Source organism: Gossypium raimondii, chromosome 13 (genome assembly GCF_025698545.1).
Source record: "Gossypium raimondii isolate GPD5lz chromosome 13, ASM2569854v1, whole genome shotgun sequence".
NCBI classification, from domain to species: Eukaryota; Viridiplantae; Streptophyta; class Magnoliopsida; order Malvales; family Malvaceae; genus Gossypium; species Gossypium raimondii.
The window spans coordinates 52692606-52708922 of NC_068577.1; the positions used below are offsets into that span (position 1 = coordinate 52692606).

The 16317-nt window shown below is 32.3% G+C and overlaps 3 protein-coding genes across 3 annotated transcripts; 1 reads left to right on the top strand and 2 right to left on the bottom strand.

Moving 5' to 3' along the window:
* The first annotated feature begins 1153 nt into the window (after window positions 1–1153).
* Window positions 1154–5375, top strand: LOC105782865 (DNA excision repair protein ERCC-1). Its single transcript, XM_012607916.2, has 10 exons — window positions 1154–1449; window positions 1851–1968; window positions 2416–2519; window positions 2940–3039; window positions 3277–3353; window positions 3569–3668; window positions 3845–3916; window positions 3994–4062; window positions 4214–4579; window positions 4995–5375. Exons 1-9 carry the CDS (start codon window positions 1220–1222, stop codon window positions 4544–4546), a joined length of 1203 nt encoding a protein of 400 aa, XP_012463370.1. The 5' UTR covers window positions 1154–1219; the 3' UTR covers window positions 4547–4579; window positions 4995–5375.
* A 216-nt stretch (window positions 5376–5591) lies between these two features.
* Window positions 5592–8363, bottom strand: LOC105782864 (probable serine/threonine-protein kinase PBL7). The gene is made up of 6 exons (XM_012607915.2): window positions 7597–8363; window positions 7278–7519; window positions 6778–7163; window positions 6541–6673; window positions 6263–6352; window positions 5592–6161 (listed from the first exon to the last, which is right to left on the bottom strand). The coding sequence occupies exons 1-6, from the start codon at window positions 8006–8008 to the stop codon at window positions 6033–6035; spliced, it is 1392 nt and encodes a 463-aa protein (XP_012463369.1). The 5' UTR covers window positions 8009–8363; the 3' UTR covers window positions 5592–6032.
* A 3234-nt stretch (window positions 8364–11597) lies between these two features.
* Window positions 11598–14096, bottom strand: LOC105782866 (uncharacterized). The gene is made up of 6 exons (XM_012607918.2): window positions 13896–14096; window positions 13727–13766; window positions 13374–13454; window positions 12814–13012; window positions 12325–12592; window positions 11598–12009 (listed from the first exon to the last, which is right to left on the bottom strand). Exons 1-6 carry the CDS (start codon window positions 13950–13952, stop codon window positions 11803–11805), a joined length of 852 nt encoding a protein of 283 aa, XP_012463372.1. The 5' UTR covers window positions 13953–14096; the 3' UTR covers window positions 11598–11802.
* Between the last annotated feature and the right edge of the window lie 2221 nt (window positions 14097–16317).

The following is a 16317-nucleotide window of genomic DNA, read 5'->3' on the forward strand; positions in this document are numbered from 1 at the left end:
ATATAAAGATAACATGTTTATGTGTCAACGCTATATATTATAAATATAATATACTTATTTATAAAAAAAATTGAGTTTTTTTTATCACAACTTATTCAGAAAAGAAACTTTCTAAAGTTATGACAAAAATGGGTTTTTATAAGTAGCGCTATAAAAGTTTTGGACAATTTATAGAAATTTTCTTTTATAAATGTTACATATTATAAATTTTATATTATTTTGACTTAATTTACGTATTCTAAGAATATATATAACTTAACATAAGTTTTTCTCCAAATTAAGTTTATATAAGTTTTTGTAATTAAAGTTACTGACTTATTTGAATTGTGAACTCAAATATTATAAGGTCAATATTAGTTATGTAAATTGAAAAGATTTTCTTGTACCATATAATGGGGGTATGATACCATTTGAGAGAATGGTGCCAGACACAAGCATCATAAACAACTTGTAAATTCTTTAACACGAGATATTCAAGGTTTCAAAATATAGTTGAGAAGACATTTATTGTTCTAAAAAGATATTTCTCATATTAACAACATCATTGTAGTATAGTATAAAAAAAAAGGGTTAGATCGTACTAGTATGTTGCATATTTCATAACTTCAATCATAAGTAGAATTGAGATAATCCAGACTTCGAAAAGTACACAAAAGAAGGGTATCTTGATAATCTTATTGATATAGATTCAAATCCGGATGATGATAAGAAACATATGTTAAATATTAAAAGGAATAACCCAACAAATATGTACTAGAACAATTAGATAAAATTGCATATGATGTTTACTGTTCTTACTATTTTATTAATAATCGTATTATCAACTACTTTTTAGACTAACATAATATATATGATGATTTGATTTTAATTTTTGTTACTTGTTCATACTAATATTTTTTATAATAATTAATAATTTTAAAACTATAAATGATATAAATATGTAATTATAATTTTAACAATCAAACCTGACACAAAGATTTATAATATAATTAAGCTCTGTCAGTCAAACACGTCTAATACAATAGAGTTGATTTCATTTACCTCTCTACATGGAAAGAGTTTTGGAAGTACCCAATCACTAAAAAGCCTTTATTATTGGGCCTAGGAACCACATAAATGGGCCTCAAAACGAAAACCTTAACCTATGGTTTTTCACTTCATCCTAAACCAAAATTCAGCAGGAGAAAAAGGAGGAAGAAGAAGAGAAAGAAGAAAAAAGATGGAGAAAGATGAAGAAAATCAAAACAAGAAAAAAACACAAATTGTTATAGGAATTCCATCTTATAAGGAAGTAATTGAGAGCTCACAAACAAAGTCAACCCCGCCCTCTCTTTTTACTCCTTCTCAATCTTTTTCTCAAGCCTTCAATTTCATTAAATCCTCTGAGTTCTACTCTCCTCCTCCTCCTCCTCCTCCTCCTGCGCCCAGCTCCCCTCTTTTCACCCCAAGGTGATGTCTTCTTCTTGATTTTAACTTACCCCTTTTTTTAATTTTCACAATTCAGTTCAATTTTACCGTAAAGTTTTCTTCTTTCTATTGAAATTGGCTCTATCTTTTCTGGGTATCTTTTTCTCTTTAGTTTGGTTTGAACCCTTTTGGTCAATTTTAATTTTTTTTTCATTTATTGGTCTAACTTGCTTGAGTCTCCCATTACTAAGTGCGTTCTTTTTCCTTTTTCTTTTTTCCTAATTGAAATGGTTTGTAGATAATTTTCTGTTTCTTCATTTTAGTTGGACTTTTGGTTTAGCTTGTTGAGTTTGATATGATCAGGAAACTAGAATTCATAAAAAAAATTTCTGTTCAATTGGAATAGCTTGTAATTTTTGTTTGAAACTTTTGGTTTATTTTAGGCCAACTGGTGAAGCCAATGTGCCTTCTTCTTCTTCAGCTGCCTCTACCTCAGCTTCCCCTGCTGTATCATCGAGTTCGTCTCAGAGTCGCAATGCTATCCTTGTCAGCCATAGGCAGGTGATGTTCTTGAATTTTGGCGGCATTAATTGTTACATCGTCTTTACTGGTATATTTTTCATTTTCTAAGAGTAAATTGTCTGCTAATTCTCTGCCATCTCTTGTTTTAACCTGACTACCTTTGATAGGCAATACAGTTCACTTTACAAATGTTTAACCTTATCTGATACGGGTATATTTAAAACAGTCGTCTTGAAATTTTAGATGTCATGCGTCATCTCTTGATTTTTTCTCACTTGGTTTTGATATTATCATGCTCCCTTGATCTATTTCAGTTCATTATCAATGTTAAAAATAACCTTATAATCCTAAACCTCCTGAGGAAGAACCTAGCTTCACCAAAAATTGTTATTAGAACAGAAATTGCCAGACTTCAATAAATATAACTTCGATTCTTCTACTTTTACTGCATTAGCCTAAATATAGATGTACTTTCACCTCATGCAGAAGGGTAATCCCTTGCTCAAACATATCAGGAATGTGAGATGGGCTTTTGCAGATGTTGCTTGTGACTACTTGCTTGGTCAGAACACGTGTGCCCTCTATTTAAGGTTTGAACTATTACCATATGGCTTGGTGGCACAATAGTGCTGTTTGTGTGAGTTCAACAAGAAATGTCTTAAGCCTTTATTTGAATATGGTTAATTCTTATTATGTGCCTCATAAGATATAGGGTAAGTCTTACTTGCATCCTAGTTTTTGTTATCTTTCATAAGATTTCTATATGTACACAACCTTCTAGAAGGAGCAATTTAATAAATTGAAAATGGTTTGGGTTTTTGATAAGATTACATGCTCTTTCAAGTTTTTAGTATATTTAAGTGGGAAAAAGGTAACTTCGTTTTCTAGCAAAAGGGATTTTGGGCTATCTTTTATATTCAATGTTTTCTTTCGTAGATCTATTACATTTTGTGCTTCTGTTGAAATTTTCTCTAATGCATTCAGCTCATTGAGTTGACTACTTGATGCAGTCTTCGGTATCATTTGCTGCATCCGGACTACCTATACTACCGTATAAGGGAACTACAAAAGAACTTCAAGCTTCGTGTTGTGTTATGCCATGTTGATGTGGTAACCTTCCTTCATTTTGAGGATATTCTTATATGCCTTGTTTATGGTTTCCTATAATTCAGGATTTCAAACAATGATTAGGTGCATTCTGGACATTATAAATATGGAATTTTGGTCCTGTCTTGCTTTGTGTGATAAATGAACATCTACACATTGTTACTTGCTTGTTCGCATCTCATGCCAACAAGTAAAAAAGTGAAACCTGGTTGCTCATTGTTTAGAGCTCTCTTTACACAGGAGGATGTTGTTAAGCCTTTGCTTGAAGTTACTAAAACAGCTCTGCTTCATGATTGCACTCTATTATGTGGTTGGAGGTATGATTAAGAATTATGGATGCATTGTAGAGTAAATGCAAAATATTCTTTTATGAATCTGTGAATGTTTCCATTTGCTACAGTAGTATTCTCTAATCATTTAAAGTTCTAACCTAGTTAGGTCTTATCTATTTTGTGAATTTTATGTTAAAAGATAAGTTGTGCTATTTATAAACTGTTTTCTTGATAAATTTTCTTGCTATTATTTGGTGTAGCTTAGAGGAATGTGGTCGCTACTTGGAGACCATAAAAGTATATGAAAACAAGCCTGCAGACCTCATTCAAGGCCAAATGGATACAGACTACTTATCAAGGGTATCAATTTTCCTTCTTTTGAAGCTTCAGTGTATGAATAAATATACTCACTATGTCATGCCAGACCATTATAGTTTTTTATTAACTAATTTGCAAAACCCAAATTTAATGTGCAATCATTTATTTCCATTGTATTTGGTACAATTGATCTGAAACTAGTTTTCTTGTAATTGTAGCTAAATCATGCTCTTACAACTGTTCGGCGTGTTAACAAGACTGATGTGGTCACTCTTGGTTCTACTTTTGGGGTGCGTATGCTGTTTTACGTCTAAAATGCAGTGTTTTATTTGTTGATTTATGTGACCTGGTTATCATGTTTTTGCAGTCTCTGTCTAGTATCATGGATGCATCCATGGAAGATCTTGCTCGATGTCCTGGAATAGGAGAACGGAAGGTAATATATATGTCTGTGTGTATACATATGTATGTATTTGGACGAGCCATCGTATGCCTGTTGATCCAAGTTATTGACTACAAGACTATACAGTCTCTAGTTTCAGCTTAACATACCCTTTTTTATTGTTTTCATGATCTTAATGAATCAGGTAAAACGTTTGCACGATACTTTTCATGAACCCTTCAAGCGCATAGTTTCCAGTAACCCTTCTGTTCCGGAAACTCCTGTATGCAAAGATGCTGAACCAAGCTCAGCAAGTGAAGTCATAGAAGCAGACAAGGATACTGAAGATACGAGCAAACGTAGGAAAAAAGAAAATGAAATTAACATTAAATCAGCTCTAACTGCTGCATTTGCCAAGTATGCTGGTAAAAATAGTAAAATGAACAATAAATCCGAGGGTAATAAGGGAGGAGGAACCCTTGCTGCTGCAGTACCAGAACCAGCAACTAAAAATTCTGGGGAAGGGGTCGAAACATGAGCTCCATTTGCTACTTCAATCTATCTCCAACGGGTAAGCATTGACTGACGCAAATACTCAATGATACGTTGCGCTTATGCTTAGGCATTGAATTTTTGGTGATCTCTTACATAGGTTTGAAATTCATTACTTTCTAGCATGTATTTTTATTTGGAACAGAATCTGTCAATATTTGTCTCAAGTAATACAAGGATTTTAGATAGTTGCAGAATGAAGTGATCATTTCCCTGGTATTTAAAGTTTAAGTTGCACAATTTCATGCTTCATCTCTTTCAGCAATCATAATTCTTATAGTTGGTATGTTTGAAAGGATCTAATTATGGAACTTCATTGTGATTAGCTGACTAATTCATAGGAGGACAAATATATTTGTCAAGCGTAACTCTTATAGAATAGTTCAAAATTATGCTGAATTCTCTGAAATTTCAGTATCGTGATTGTTCATCAGGTTTGGGTTGAAATGGACAACTACACAAGGCTTTCGGGGTTTCTCTACTTGCCTCGTAGCATCTGATGTAACATAGCCAATATTCTCTTTTACCAAGCTGACAGTCTCAAGTTGTTTAAGGAAACCAAGAAATTTGTGCCGAGACTCGCTCTCAATTTTCGAGGTATTGTTCATTAGTTACACGACATCGGACAAATTGTCCTAGTTGAAAATTATGGGTTTTATCATTTATGTGGAGCCAACAAGGCATTGGTGAACCTAGTTTTTTTAGCCCTACTCGGATTTTGTTATCTTGTAATAATATTGAAGCTAGGTTCTGAAGTCTGCATTGTTTCATTGCAAAATTTTGGTACTCTTTGAATACTACAAATTTTCCTTTCATATTTTTTGGCATCTTACGAAATTATACAAAAAAATGTTTTACGTGAAAAATGAAAGGCATTGAACTCGAGTTCATCCATGCCCAATACCAGGGCTCGATCCGCAAGTTCGTCTGTGAGGTAGTGTAGTGTTTGCGCGTGGGTGGGTAAGTGAGTTTTTACTTTGTATATATATAAAAAAGAAAAACATTACTATTTTCTGATCTCCAAGACTAACTTATGGTTTCTAAAAAGAGAATAATATTGTCTTCATTAATCATTTTACAACGAATTCATACAATAATATGAATGTAAAGAAGCTTATTTTTGGCTAAGGGAAAATCCACTTATATTCCAGATATGAGTACATCACTTCCTTAACCGATTGGAGTCGGAAGCTTATTTTTTCTCGAAGTACCAATGGCCGACACTTTCAAAAAAGAGTACAAGGATCCGAACTTCTAAGCATATTAAAAAAAAAAAAAACCCATGTACGATATATGCTTGTATTTAACATTTACTTTACCCTTGAATCCGGATAATATGGATTGATTAGGCTGTTTTGTCATTCTGGCAATGTAGATTCTTTTCCTATTTTATGCAACAAGAAGAAAAGGGAAAGGAATATGTGGCTCTGCAATTCTCAAAGGTATTAATAATTCTTGTGACTGGAGCTTTGTCAATGAAACCTAGTGGAAGCAGAAGAGTTAAAATTTTTAGCTAAAGGGATCAGTGACTGCACAACTTCCACCATTAGAGGTCTGTAATCAGCTTCTGGTTGCACACACATAGCAGCAATGGCAGCCACCTGTGGAAATATTATAAGTTTCGTCAGCAGCTTGGTGAAGGCATTCATTTGATGGTATATTGATTTAAAACATTAATAAATATCATAGAAGCAAACTTTACCTGAATTAGATCCTTCTTTGAATACTGTCCTTGTATAGCTGGATCAACCATTTCGTCTATTTTCTCTCTGTTTGTTAGCCTTGGAAGTGCCTGTTAAATTATCAACAATATCTAAGCTATTCATGGCATTGAAATTAGAGACTTATTTTAATTTCAAAAAGTTGATCATGTTCTAGTTGTCTTTTAAACCTTGCAGGTGCAAGTTTAAATTGTAAAAAGCAATACATATCCGACATTTGTGTCCAATACATATGAGAGATTCCGTATCTAACACTAACCCATGAAACAAGGACATGTTCTCCAGGAGGCCTCTTGATGTCAACCGGTACGCGGCCTGTTAAAAGCTGTAAAAGCACCACGCCATAGCTGTAGACATCTGATTTTGTGGTAAGTTTGCCTTTGGAAGCGTATCTGTAGTGCCAAAATTGATGGAATGAAAATTCAAGACCAAGTTGTGCACAAAATATTTGCATATTCATTCTGATAATGAAACAGATGCATGATGGAGCACTCACTCGGGAGCTAGATATCCGGTGGTTCCCAACACGCGTGTCAAAATCTGACCATTGATCTTGTCTGAGCCCATTTTGGCCAATCCAAAATTGGAGACCTTGGCTCGGAGGTTTTCATCGAGTAATATATTGCTGCACTTAAAGTCACGGTGGATAACAGTAGGGGAGGCATGTTCATGGAGGAACTCAAGGCCTCTAGCACAATCCAGTGCTATGATCAACCGGTTTCCCCAATCCAATGGCCTATGTTGATTGCTGGGATGATGAAGATGCTGTTGAAGATTACCATTGGGCATGAATTCATATATTAGTATTCTATGTTGCTGGTCAGCACAGTAGCCTAATAGCTTCAATAAGTAAGGACAGCTCAAGCGGCTTAGTAGATCCACCTGCAGCATAAAATGCAGTAATTTGAGCGAGCTCGATCGAGTTTCATTTTTAAAGTTTTAACTCGACCAGAGATAAAAATCAGAAGAACACAAGTGGGAGACAAATTAATTCACCTCCATCCTAAAACCACGCTCCCCTTGCTTTCCATCTCTGTGAAGCCTCTTAATGGCTGCCATGGTTCCATCTGCAAGAACTCCTTTATACATTACACCCAACCCTCCATTGCTGATCACGTTTGCCTCACTGAACTTATCAGTTGCTAGCTCCAACTCTTTGTAAGTAAAAACTTGGACCCCACCATATCTACTTGGAGGTGTACGGATGCTTCCTCCATATAGACACCTTGCCTTCACATCTGCTCCATTTTCAGTTGAAATCAACGAACAATGGTCAATCTTAGTAATTAAATAAGCTTGGAAAATGGACACTTACCAGGACTACAATTCAAGCTTACAGTAGTATGAGCAATGAACCTGCTACTGGTACTATTGTTAATGCTACCACTTCCATTGCAACTGTCATCATGTTTTCTGACAGATTTAAGTCTACGAAACATTACTATAAGCAGAAAGATTGCGAAAACAACGAGAATCGAGATGATTGACGCGATGATTATGACAAAGGAGTTGAAGGAAAGGTTGGGGTTATGTTGAGGCATGGAATGGAAATGATGATGAGTATGGTTTTTTGGTGTTGACATTGCAGGCGGTGTTGCAGTAGCACTAGTTATGCTATCTTCCATTAAAACAGAAGCAATATAAGAAAAATGAGTTTTAAAAAGGAAAGTGTTGGGAGAAAAATAATATGAAAACATAAATATACCAAAATGTATATAATCAATCATGACTACGAATTATCAGATCATCTGTATGGCCAAAAACAGCTCTTTCTCTGTCTGTCTCTCCCCCGTGATAAAACAAGAGTGCCTTACGTACTTCATTCGTCCATTCTATTGTAATCTTCTAAGGAATTGTCATTGTCTTTGTATCAGTCACTGTCTTATATCCAAATCGTATGCAAATGATTTCATAAACTCCACTCCATCCATGTTAACTTTTGGTGTTAAAAACCATGGCTATGTACAAGCCGTAAAAAGCTCAGTTGGACCTGACCTATGGTGGAATTTGTCAGACCCACCAATCAAATTGTAGCTTTGAGCCATGTGTAGGAAATTTAACTGAGCTTTCTTTTACAAAGACAATGCTTACCTTCAAGTTTCTTACCAGGAATCTGAAATGGAAGTATTTGGGTTTGTTTTGTCATAGGAGTTTACTTTTTGTTTTCATAGGGAAGTGTAGAAGCAAAAATGGTACAAAATACAAAGTTCCCAGATTGTCACACGCTCACATGTGACATTAAAGTTTACTAAACAATCACTGCCTAATTCAATCACGAGACTTCTTTAGGTTCCACAATTTAATAATCAAACGTCACTATCTCAATTCCATTCTGCATAACTCAATGATTGGACTAGCATAAACTACATCGTTTTAGTCATTTAATTTAAAACACATTACGTTATCATCACGGAATTATTCAAAAGTTTTCATTTAAGTTATCGAGTTGTTAAAATTTATGTTATATGCTTTTCTTTATTCGCACTGTTTGTATAAATCGAAAGCACTATTTCTTCTTCTCTTCTACAGTTTAGTTTTCTTTTCATGAAATAACTTTAGTTTTCTCTGATCTCCAAAATTGACCGCCAAATTGACTTCGATCTAATATATGTTCTTCTACTCGTTGATGGATATTGATCCACCATAATGATCGTCGAATCATCGCTTGAAGCTCACCTGTGTAACTTTATTTTAAAAAAACACTTAACGACCTAGTGACTTAAATAAAAACTTTCGAATAGTTCAATGATCAAATTGTAACAAAAAAAGTTATCCATAATTTAGTGACTAATAATGTAATTTATTGACATTAAATTTTTTTTCGAATATTAAAATTCGATTATTTCCTTTTTAAAAATGATTACCATTCACCAGATAATCCTACTTGGTTGACTTTCATGCCAATTTTTATTTGGCAAGTTGTTGTTACGAGGTCCCAATTTCCATCATTATCCGGATAATGACTGTAAAATATCCCTTAAGCAAAGAAGAAGAGAAGACTCATTACATAATTATAACCCACTTAGCATTGATTAATTTCCATAATTATTGTCACAAAAGGACAAAGCAGCAAAAAAAAAAATAATTTAAATCCCGAAATCAGCGGGTCAAGTGTGAAATAAATATTATTGAAATAATCCGAGACAGTTGATTAAAGTCATTGAAGACGGGCAATTAGCTGTTTCTATTTTAGTTTTGGTTAAAAGAAATTTTAAGTATATTTTCAGGAAGGATAATCGAATTATTGATGGGCTTGTTAAATTGATCACTGATAATAAGAAAAATGTGTAGATTTTCGATGAGGCTCTTAGTGAATTATTAATAAATTTATGTTCGGATAAAATGAGTAGTCTATTTATTTAGAGTAGTTTGATGTAATAATTTTGATTTTATTTTTCACCAAAAAATAATAATTTGCAACATTAATTGTGTTGTAGAATAGTCGTGCATTCAATCTGCTTCGATTCATATGTAAACTTGTAACCCTAAGTCAATATGGCCATTATTAAGAAGAATCATCTAACATGTTGGGAATTTAATCTCTAAAATATTAAATTTTAAACTCAAAATTCATATATTTAATTTAATATTTATCCCTTAATATTATAATACATGCCTATATCTATTAGTACTATTATATTGTTGTAAGTGATTTTAGGGTAAATTACTTAGTTGGTCACCTAATTTTTAATGTGTTCTCATTTTAATCACTAAGTATTAAATCTCTAATGGCGGTTAATTGTACACGTCATATTATGTTTGCACTTTCATTTTAATCACCCAACTTTTGATCGCCAAAAATATACTTTTCAAGTATTTATGTGAGTAATAAAAAATCAATGGTTAAAGTGAAAAGTGGTACAAACTAAATTTGATCTCATTGTCGAAAATTCTAAATTTGGGTTTTGAAATATAAATTTTAAATATTAAGATTCAAAATTATATTAACAAATTGATTTACGTTATCAATGAATAAAAATGTTTCAACAACTTATTTAATTTATTTCGATATTTTGAAATTATTTTAAAAATTATCAATAAAAATTATTATCTTTAATAGTTGTCTATGAAACCCAAATTTCTTTTGACTGTTTGATCTTAAATCTTCCATACTAAGCTAAAAGTATTAAAAAATCATTCTAATTAATTTAATTAATTAATTTTATCTACTATGCCAAACAAAACTCATAAAATTTTTCATCACTTATTTACCCAAACGAAGAAGAAGCAAATATTTTCCTTTACTTTTAGTTGTCTATGAAACCCAAATTTCTTTTGACTGTTTGATCTTAAATCTTCCATACTAAGCTAAAAGTATTAAAAAATCATTCTAATTAATTTAATTAATTAATTTTATCTACTATGCCAAACAAAACTCATAAAATTTTTCATCACTTATTTACCCAAACGAAGAAGAAGCAAATATTTTCCTTTACTTTTAGCATGGATTCGAATTATATAATCAAAAGGAATTTAAGATTCTTTTGAGTTGATTTCCTCAATTTTAAAATTTGAGTTATTAAATATAAGTTATTTGAGTTGATTTCGTTAATTTTAAAAATTAAAAGGAGATTAAATTAATTATTTTGAATGCTATAGTAACAAATCGGTTAACATTATCAATAGATAAAAAAATATAATACAACAAATACACTAAAAATATTAAAATAAGTGTTTCCCAACAAATTAAAAATACTTGTTCGGGTCGTGCCGAGCTAAAAAATCATACCCAAGGCTCGGTCTATTTTAAAAAAAAAGAACTTTATTTTTTGTCTCAAGTCTATTTTTCAAACTTATATTTTTACCCAAATTCTCTTATTTTTTGAGTTGACTTTTGGACATGGATAGAATGATTAGGTCTAAAGGGCCCAAGTTGGTTTAAATTCAAACATAGTTAGAAAATGCATGCTATGCTAGGCTTTTTGAACAAGAGTCTTCACCATTGAAGTATCATGGTTTTTACACATATTAAACAATTTTTATGTCAATGACAAGGTAAGGAGTTTTTATCTTTCGAGAGATGGAGTAAAAGAATGATGCTATTCTGATCTTACTTTACCTTTGCAAGTAGGTATAAGGGTAACCAAAATCTCTTTAACCCTTCTTTCGTAATTGACAAATCCAGCTCACATCTCTTCCAAGCACTTCTCCCCATGCTTACCAACATCATGTCAGAAGGTCAAATGAGGAATGAATTCATTGACCTCGATGGATGAGAATGTAGTTACTATTATTTAACTACGTTTACTAATTTATTTATTTACTATATATAAAAAATATTACTAATCTAATATAAATGGTTTTTACCCTCTTAAATTGTAACTATCTTACTAATTTATTTATTAAAGCACAACGCAGTCAACTGTATCTATATTTCACATAGCGTTACAAATGAATGAATACAAGATGTAATTGTTGATCAAGAATAATAGTTAAGCCAAAAATCTTCGTAGCAATTAAAATGCTCTTTCTTTCTCATCTACAATGATAATGAGTTTGCTTCATCAAAGGAAGTTTAATCTTACACTGTAACGGTGAACAAATAGAGTTTGAGCACAACAGCTAGAGCCAACTGCAACAGAAAGATGCCAGTGACGATCAAGAACCATCTTTCTCCAGCTGAATTAATATGAGCTTTGAGATTAAGTGCCACAAAAGTTGCTGACATGAACCCAGCTACACCGGCAATTACCCATCTGAAAATTTCCAAGGGGACAACGGATAGACACTGCAATCAAGTACAAGCAACAATAAGTTATGTTGTTCGGATAACAGGCCTCACTTTAAAGAAATCTCTAAAAGTCCAGGCATTTGCTTTAACAGTGTTTTTATTCGGATTGTTTTCTCAGCTTTTTCAATGTTTGGAATCTCTTTAAAAGTTGGGGGGCAAGGGAGTTGGGGCGGGGGATCAACTTGGAACTTTAAGAAATAAACTTCCAATAAAGTTTATTGAAATCCAAAAAATAAAATGATAGAGAGCCAAATGAACTATCTTCGCATTCAGAGGGGAAAAAGAAGAGAAAAAAAAAACTAGAGAGCTTACCAGTGCTGGAATAAAGACAAATAATGAATATCCATACAGACAAAACAGTTGGACAAGGCCTGATGGTGCTGAAAAGTACTTGAGAATAACATACAAGATAAGAGGAACCACAGTGACATAGCCATAGAACACACCAGCGGACCAAGTTACTAGATTTATGTCATAATCCCATTCTTTTTTCTTGAGCTTGTGTGCTATATAAGTCACAAAAGTTCCAATAGACGCTGCTACAAATATAAGAGTGGTGCATATCCAGAATGGTCCATATCTGCACAACATAAAATTTTCAATCATGCATGATCAACTCTGTTTTCTCTTCTTTTAGGGTTTTACACACCTATTCTTAAAGCAAATTTTTTTGACCATGTGCAACAGAAAAGAAACTTTCTAGTCTCAAGCTTGAAAATTTTACCATATATCTAAGTTCGACAAATATTCAATGCTTAGAACATCATTTAAAAATAAATGAGTTACAGGGAGAAAACTCACAAATCAGGGTTGGTAGCCGTTTTCTCTGTAAATGTTCCTCTAAATGGAAAGAGTGACTCCTTAAGTCTATCAATGATGTCAGAAGTGTCAACATCAAAGTATGGCTTGTATGCGGCAATGGTGAATGTACGAAACCAGCCACTCCCTTGTGGTTCACCAGATCCAGGTTGAGATCCACCAGCAGGTTTTGAAAATGTATCTGCCTCAATAGCAAAGTAATCATTTGCCACCAACATAACACCAACCATTGTTCATGTGAAAATCTAATTAGATTTTTCATTGAACTACAACATAGCAGATACTACATCTGATTTATTTGATCTATTAACTGTTGCTCAACTATTTGTTTTATGCATAGCAGATATTTCAAACACGTGATCAATGACATGGATCATCTTTCATGCTATAAAAACTTTATAAACCTAATCTTTAGATCACTAATGAATTTATGCAAAATGCCACTGAGATCATGAATCCAAGATATATAAGCACCAGGATAAACAAATCAAAGCATAAGCACCATCACAAAAGGAATTCAAATCAAATGGAATCGGAAATACCATCAGCATCATGAGGAGGTTGAGTTCCACCAGAGATCTTCCCTTGTGCACCCGATGGAGGAAACGTTTGAAGGTTCGAATCTATAAATTTAAGCAAATTAATTAATAAAAGTAGAACTAAATCCACAAATTAGCTACCTTAAAGCACTAAACAACACTTGATTGACTTTACAATTTCATTATACATTAAAACACACATTCAATTCATTCATTTTAAACTCCGATTTCCTTCCCTTTCCTGCATTTTCCAGCAATCAATCAACTAATACTACCACATATAAAATAAAATGAAAAGAAAAATTTAAATTCAGATTCAGATTCGCAATGACAACTGAAAAAAAAAAATAGTTCACCTGTAAATTTAACGGCGACATGACTGGGATCTGAAACCGCCTGTGAAATTAAGGATTTAAAAAGCAATAGCAAATGAGATCTGGTTAATTTTAGCTTGAAAAAAGAAAATTAAAAGCAAAAATTAAGAATAATTAGACAAGATACGATGAATTATGAAACATAACTTACGGGAACAGATCCAGAAACTTTCTGATTATCAATGCTTGTATAACCTCCGGACATCATTTTTTCTTCTCTTTGTTCAAACAGATCTCTCTCTTGCGCGTGTTGAAGTCCAGAGGTTTTAGCTTTTTGTTTACTTCTTCTCTTTTAAGAATTAAGACAGAATTCCAAATAAGGGTGGAAATTTGTCTCGCATTTGTTTTTAAGTTTTTTTTTTGTATATATATATTTGGTAAACTACAGTAGAAAGATTTGCCTTTATTCATTTGGTTTTAAAAAGTTAGTATATGGATATTAAATTATTTAAAATTTTTTATTTAAGTCGTTTAAATCGTCATTGTATGATTTTTTTTGTTTATACCGTTTGTAACAATTGAAAGTTTATATCCTCTTTCTCTATAGTTAAATTTCGTTTTATAAAACAGTTTTGAACTTTACGAATTTGCTAATCAAAATACAAATAGCTTTGAAGATCGCAAATTCACGAACCAAAATCCAGAACAACTTTTTTCTTTAATCGTTTGGCACTGACTGTCAAATCGACTTGGATCTAATGTATGTTTTTCTACTCATCAATGAGTACTGATCCATTATACTGATTATCGAATCATCGCTTAGAGCTCGCTAATCTGACTTTAAAAAACCCTTAACAACTCAGCAACTTAAAAAAAAAACTTTCAAATAACTCAGTGATCATTTCGTAACTTTTAGAAGTCGAGTTACCAAAATGTAAACTTTCTAATAATTTACCATTTTTTTGATCAAATTTTATTTGTATATAGTTAACCATGTATTTTAAAATTTTAAATTAAAAATCCATACTATTATTTAAGTCTCTAACTGAGTTGATGTCACGAGTCAATCGGATACTAATTCGATTAGAGAAATTATAAAATATCCTTTCATATTTAAAATAAGTTATATTGTCAAATACATTGGTTTAATTTTAAACTTACCACTCAACCAAGCTTTATTTTGAAGTTTTATACATTTTAATTTTATTATGCATACGTATTACCTCCATATATATTGAAAATATTGTTGATTGAAATAGTGCCATAAATTAACTCAACACCAACTTAAGATCGATAAAAATACCATGATAAATAATTATACTCATTTAATATTCTTAATATTATATATTCATGTATTTAAATTTTATTTTACTTGCAGTTTAATCTAATTTTTTATTTTAACATCATACATACTTCAAGCGTTATAATATTAAGAAATTCATCATCTTTAGTGTTCAAAATTTTACAGAAGGCATGAATCTTAACATCGTGTAATAAGTAAACCCGGACACCTCATTATAAGAGCAAGGTGGCTGCAATCCAAGAACATCCAAAACTTTCGTAACTCCTTTCTCGATCTCTTTAAGGAATTGAATTACCAATAATCTTTGTTGCTTTTGCTGCTTCTTCTGTCAAATTACAAGAGAAAATATATTGTTATTGGCCTTGGCATAGACATATATGTGTGTGTGTATCTATATAAAAGAGAGTTACTAGCATTCTGAAAGATAAACAAATACCTTTAGCATGGTCAACAAATTGTTTACCAACTTCAACGCTTTTAGAAAGGCTCCAACAAGATAAGTGAAGTGCTCAAATCATCCGACATTTTCACCGAACTCATTATGAGCTTGCTAATGCATTTCTTGGCGTCCGGAGTAGTCCGAGCTGGTTTGCCATCATTGGGAATTTCTTCTTGTAGTTGCAATAGAGCATCTTGGCAATCTTTCAAAGTCTGTACAACTGTAATAGCCCGATTTTAGGCTTAGTCGGAACAGTGGTTTCGGGACCACAAATCCGACGAAAAAAAATGTAATGGCTTGAATTTTCAGAGGTGTCGGAACGGGGATTCGAGATCACTAAATTCGACAAATGGGTAGAAAATATTATTAATTTAGTAAGTATAAGTTAAATATGAAGTTAGGAAAATTTTTGAAATAGTGAATAGTGCACTAGAAATAAATATTAAAATAATTAGAATCGAAATGAGGTATCAAGACCTCGGGATTTTAAACTGAGCCATAAATATTTTTATAAATATTTATGGAGTGTTAAAAGTTAGTATTAAAGTTTCGTTAAGAAATTTTAAAGTTCGATAATTAATTGAACAAAAGGACTAAATTGTAACAAATGCAAAATTTTGGGAAATGATTAAATAGCTTAAATGATAAAAGGAAGAGGGCTTAAAGGAAAATAGACCCAAGGTCTATTTGGGCTGGACAACAGAGGCATGAAATCAGCAAGAAAGTAAGGAGAATTAAGGGCAAAATTGGAAAATTGCAAAATTTGCTTAATAAAGTTAGGACCCAAGTGGAATTATCTAGATTTCTCTTCATTTTCTGAATTCTCATCAGCTAAAACACCATGGAAGGGCTTCTTCAAGCTGGTTCTTCATATTTTTATTACAATTAAGT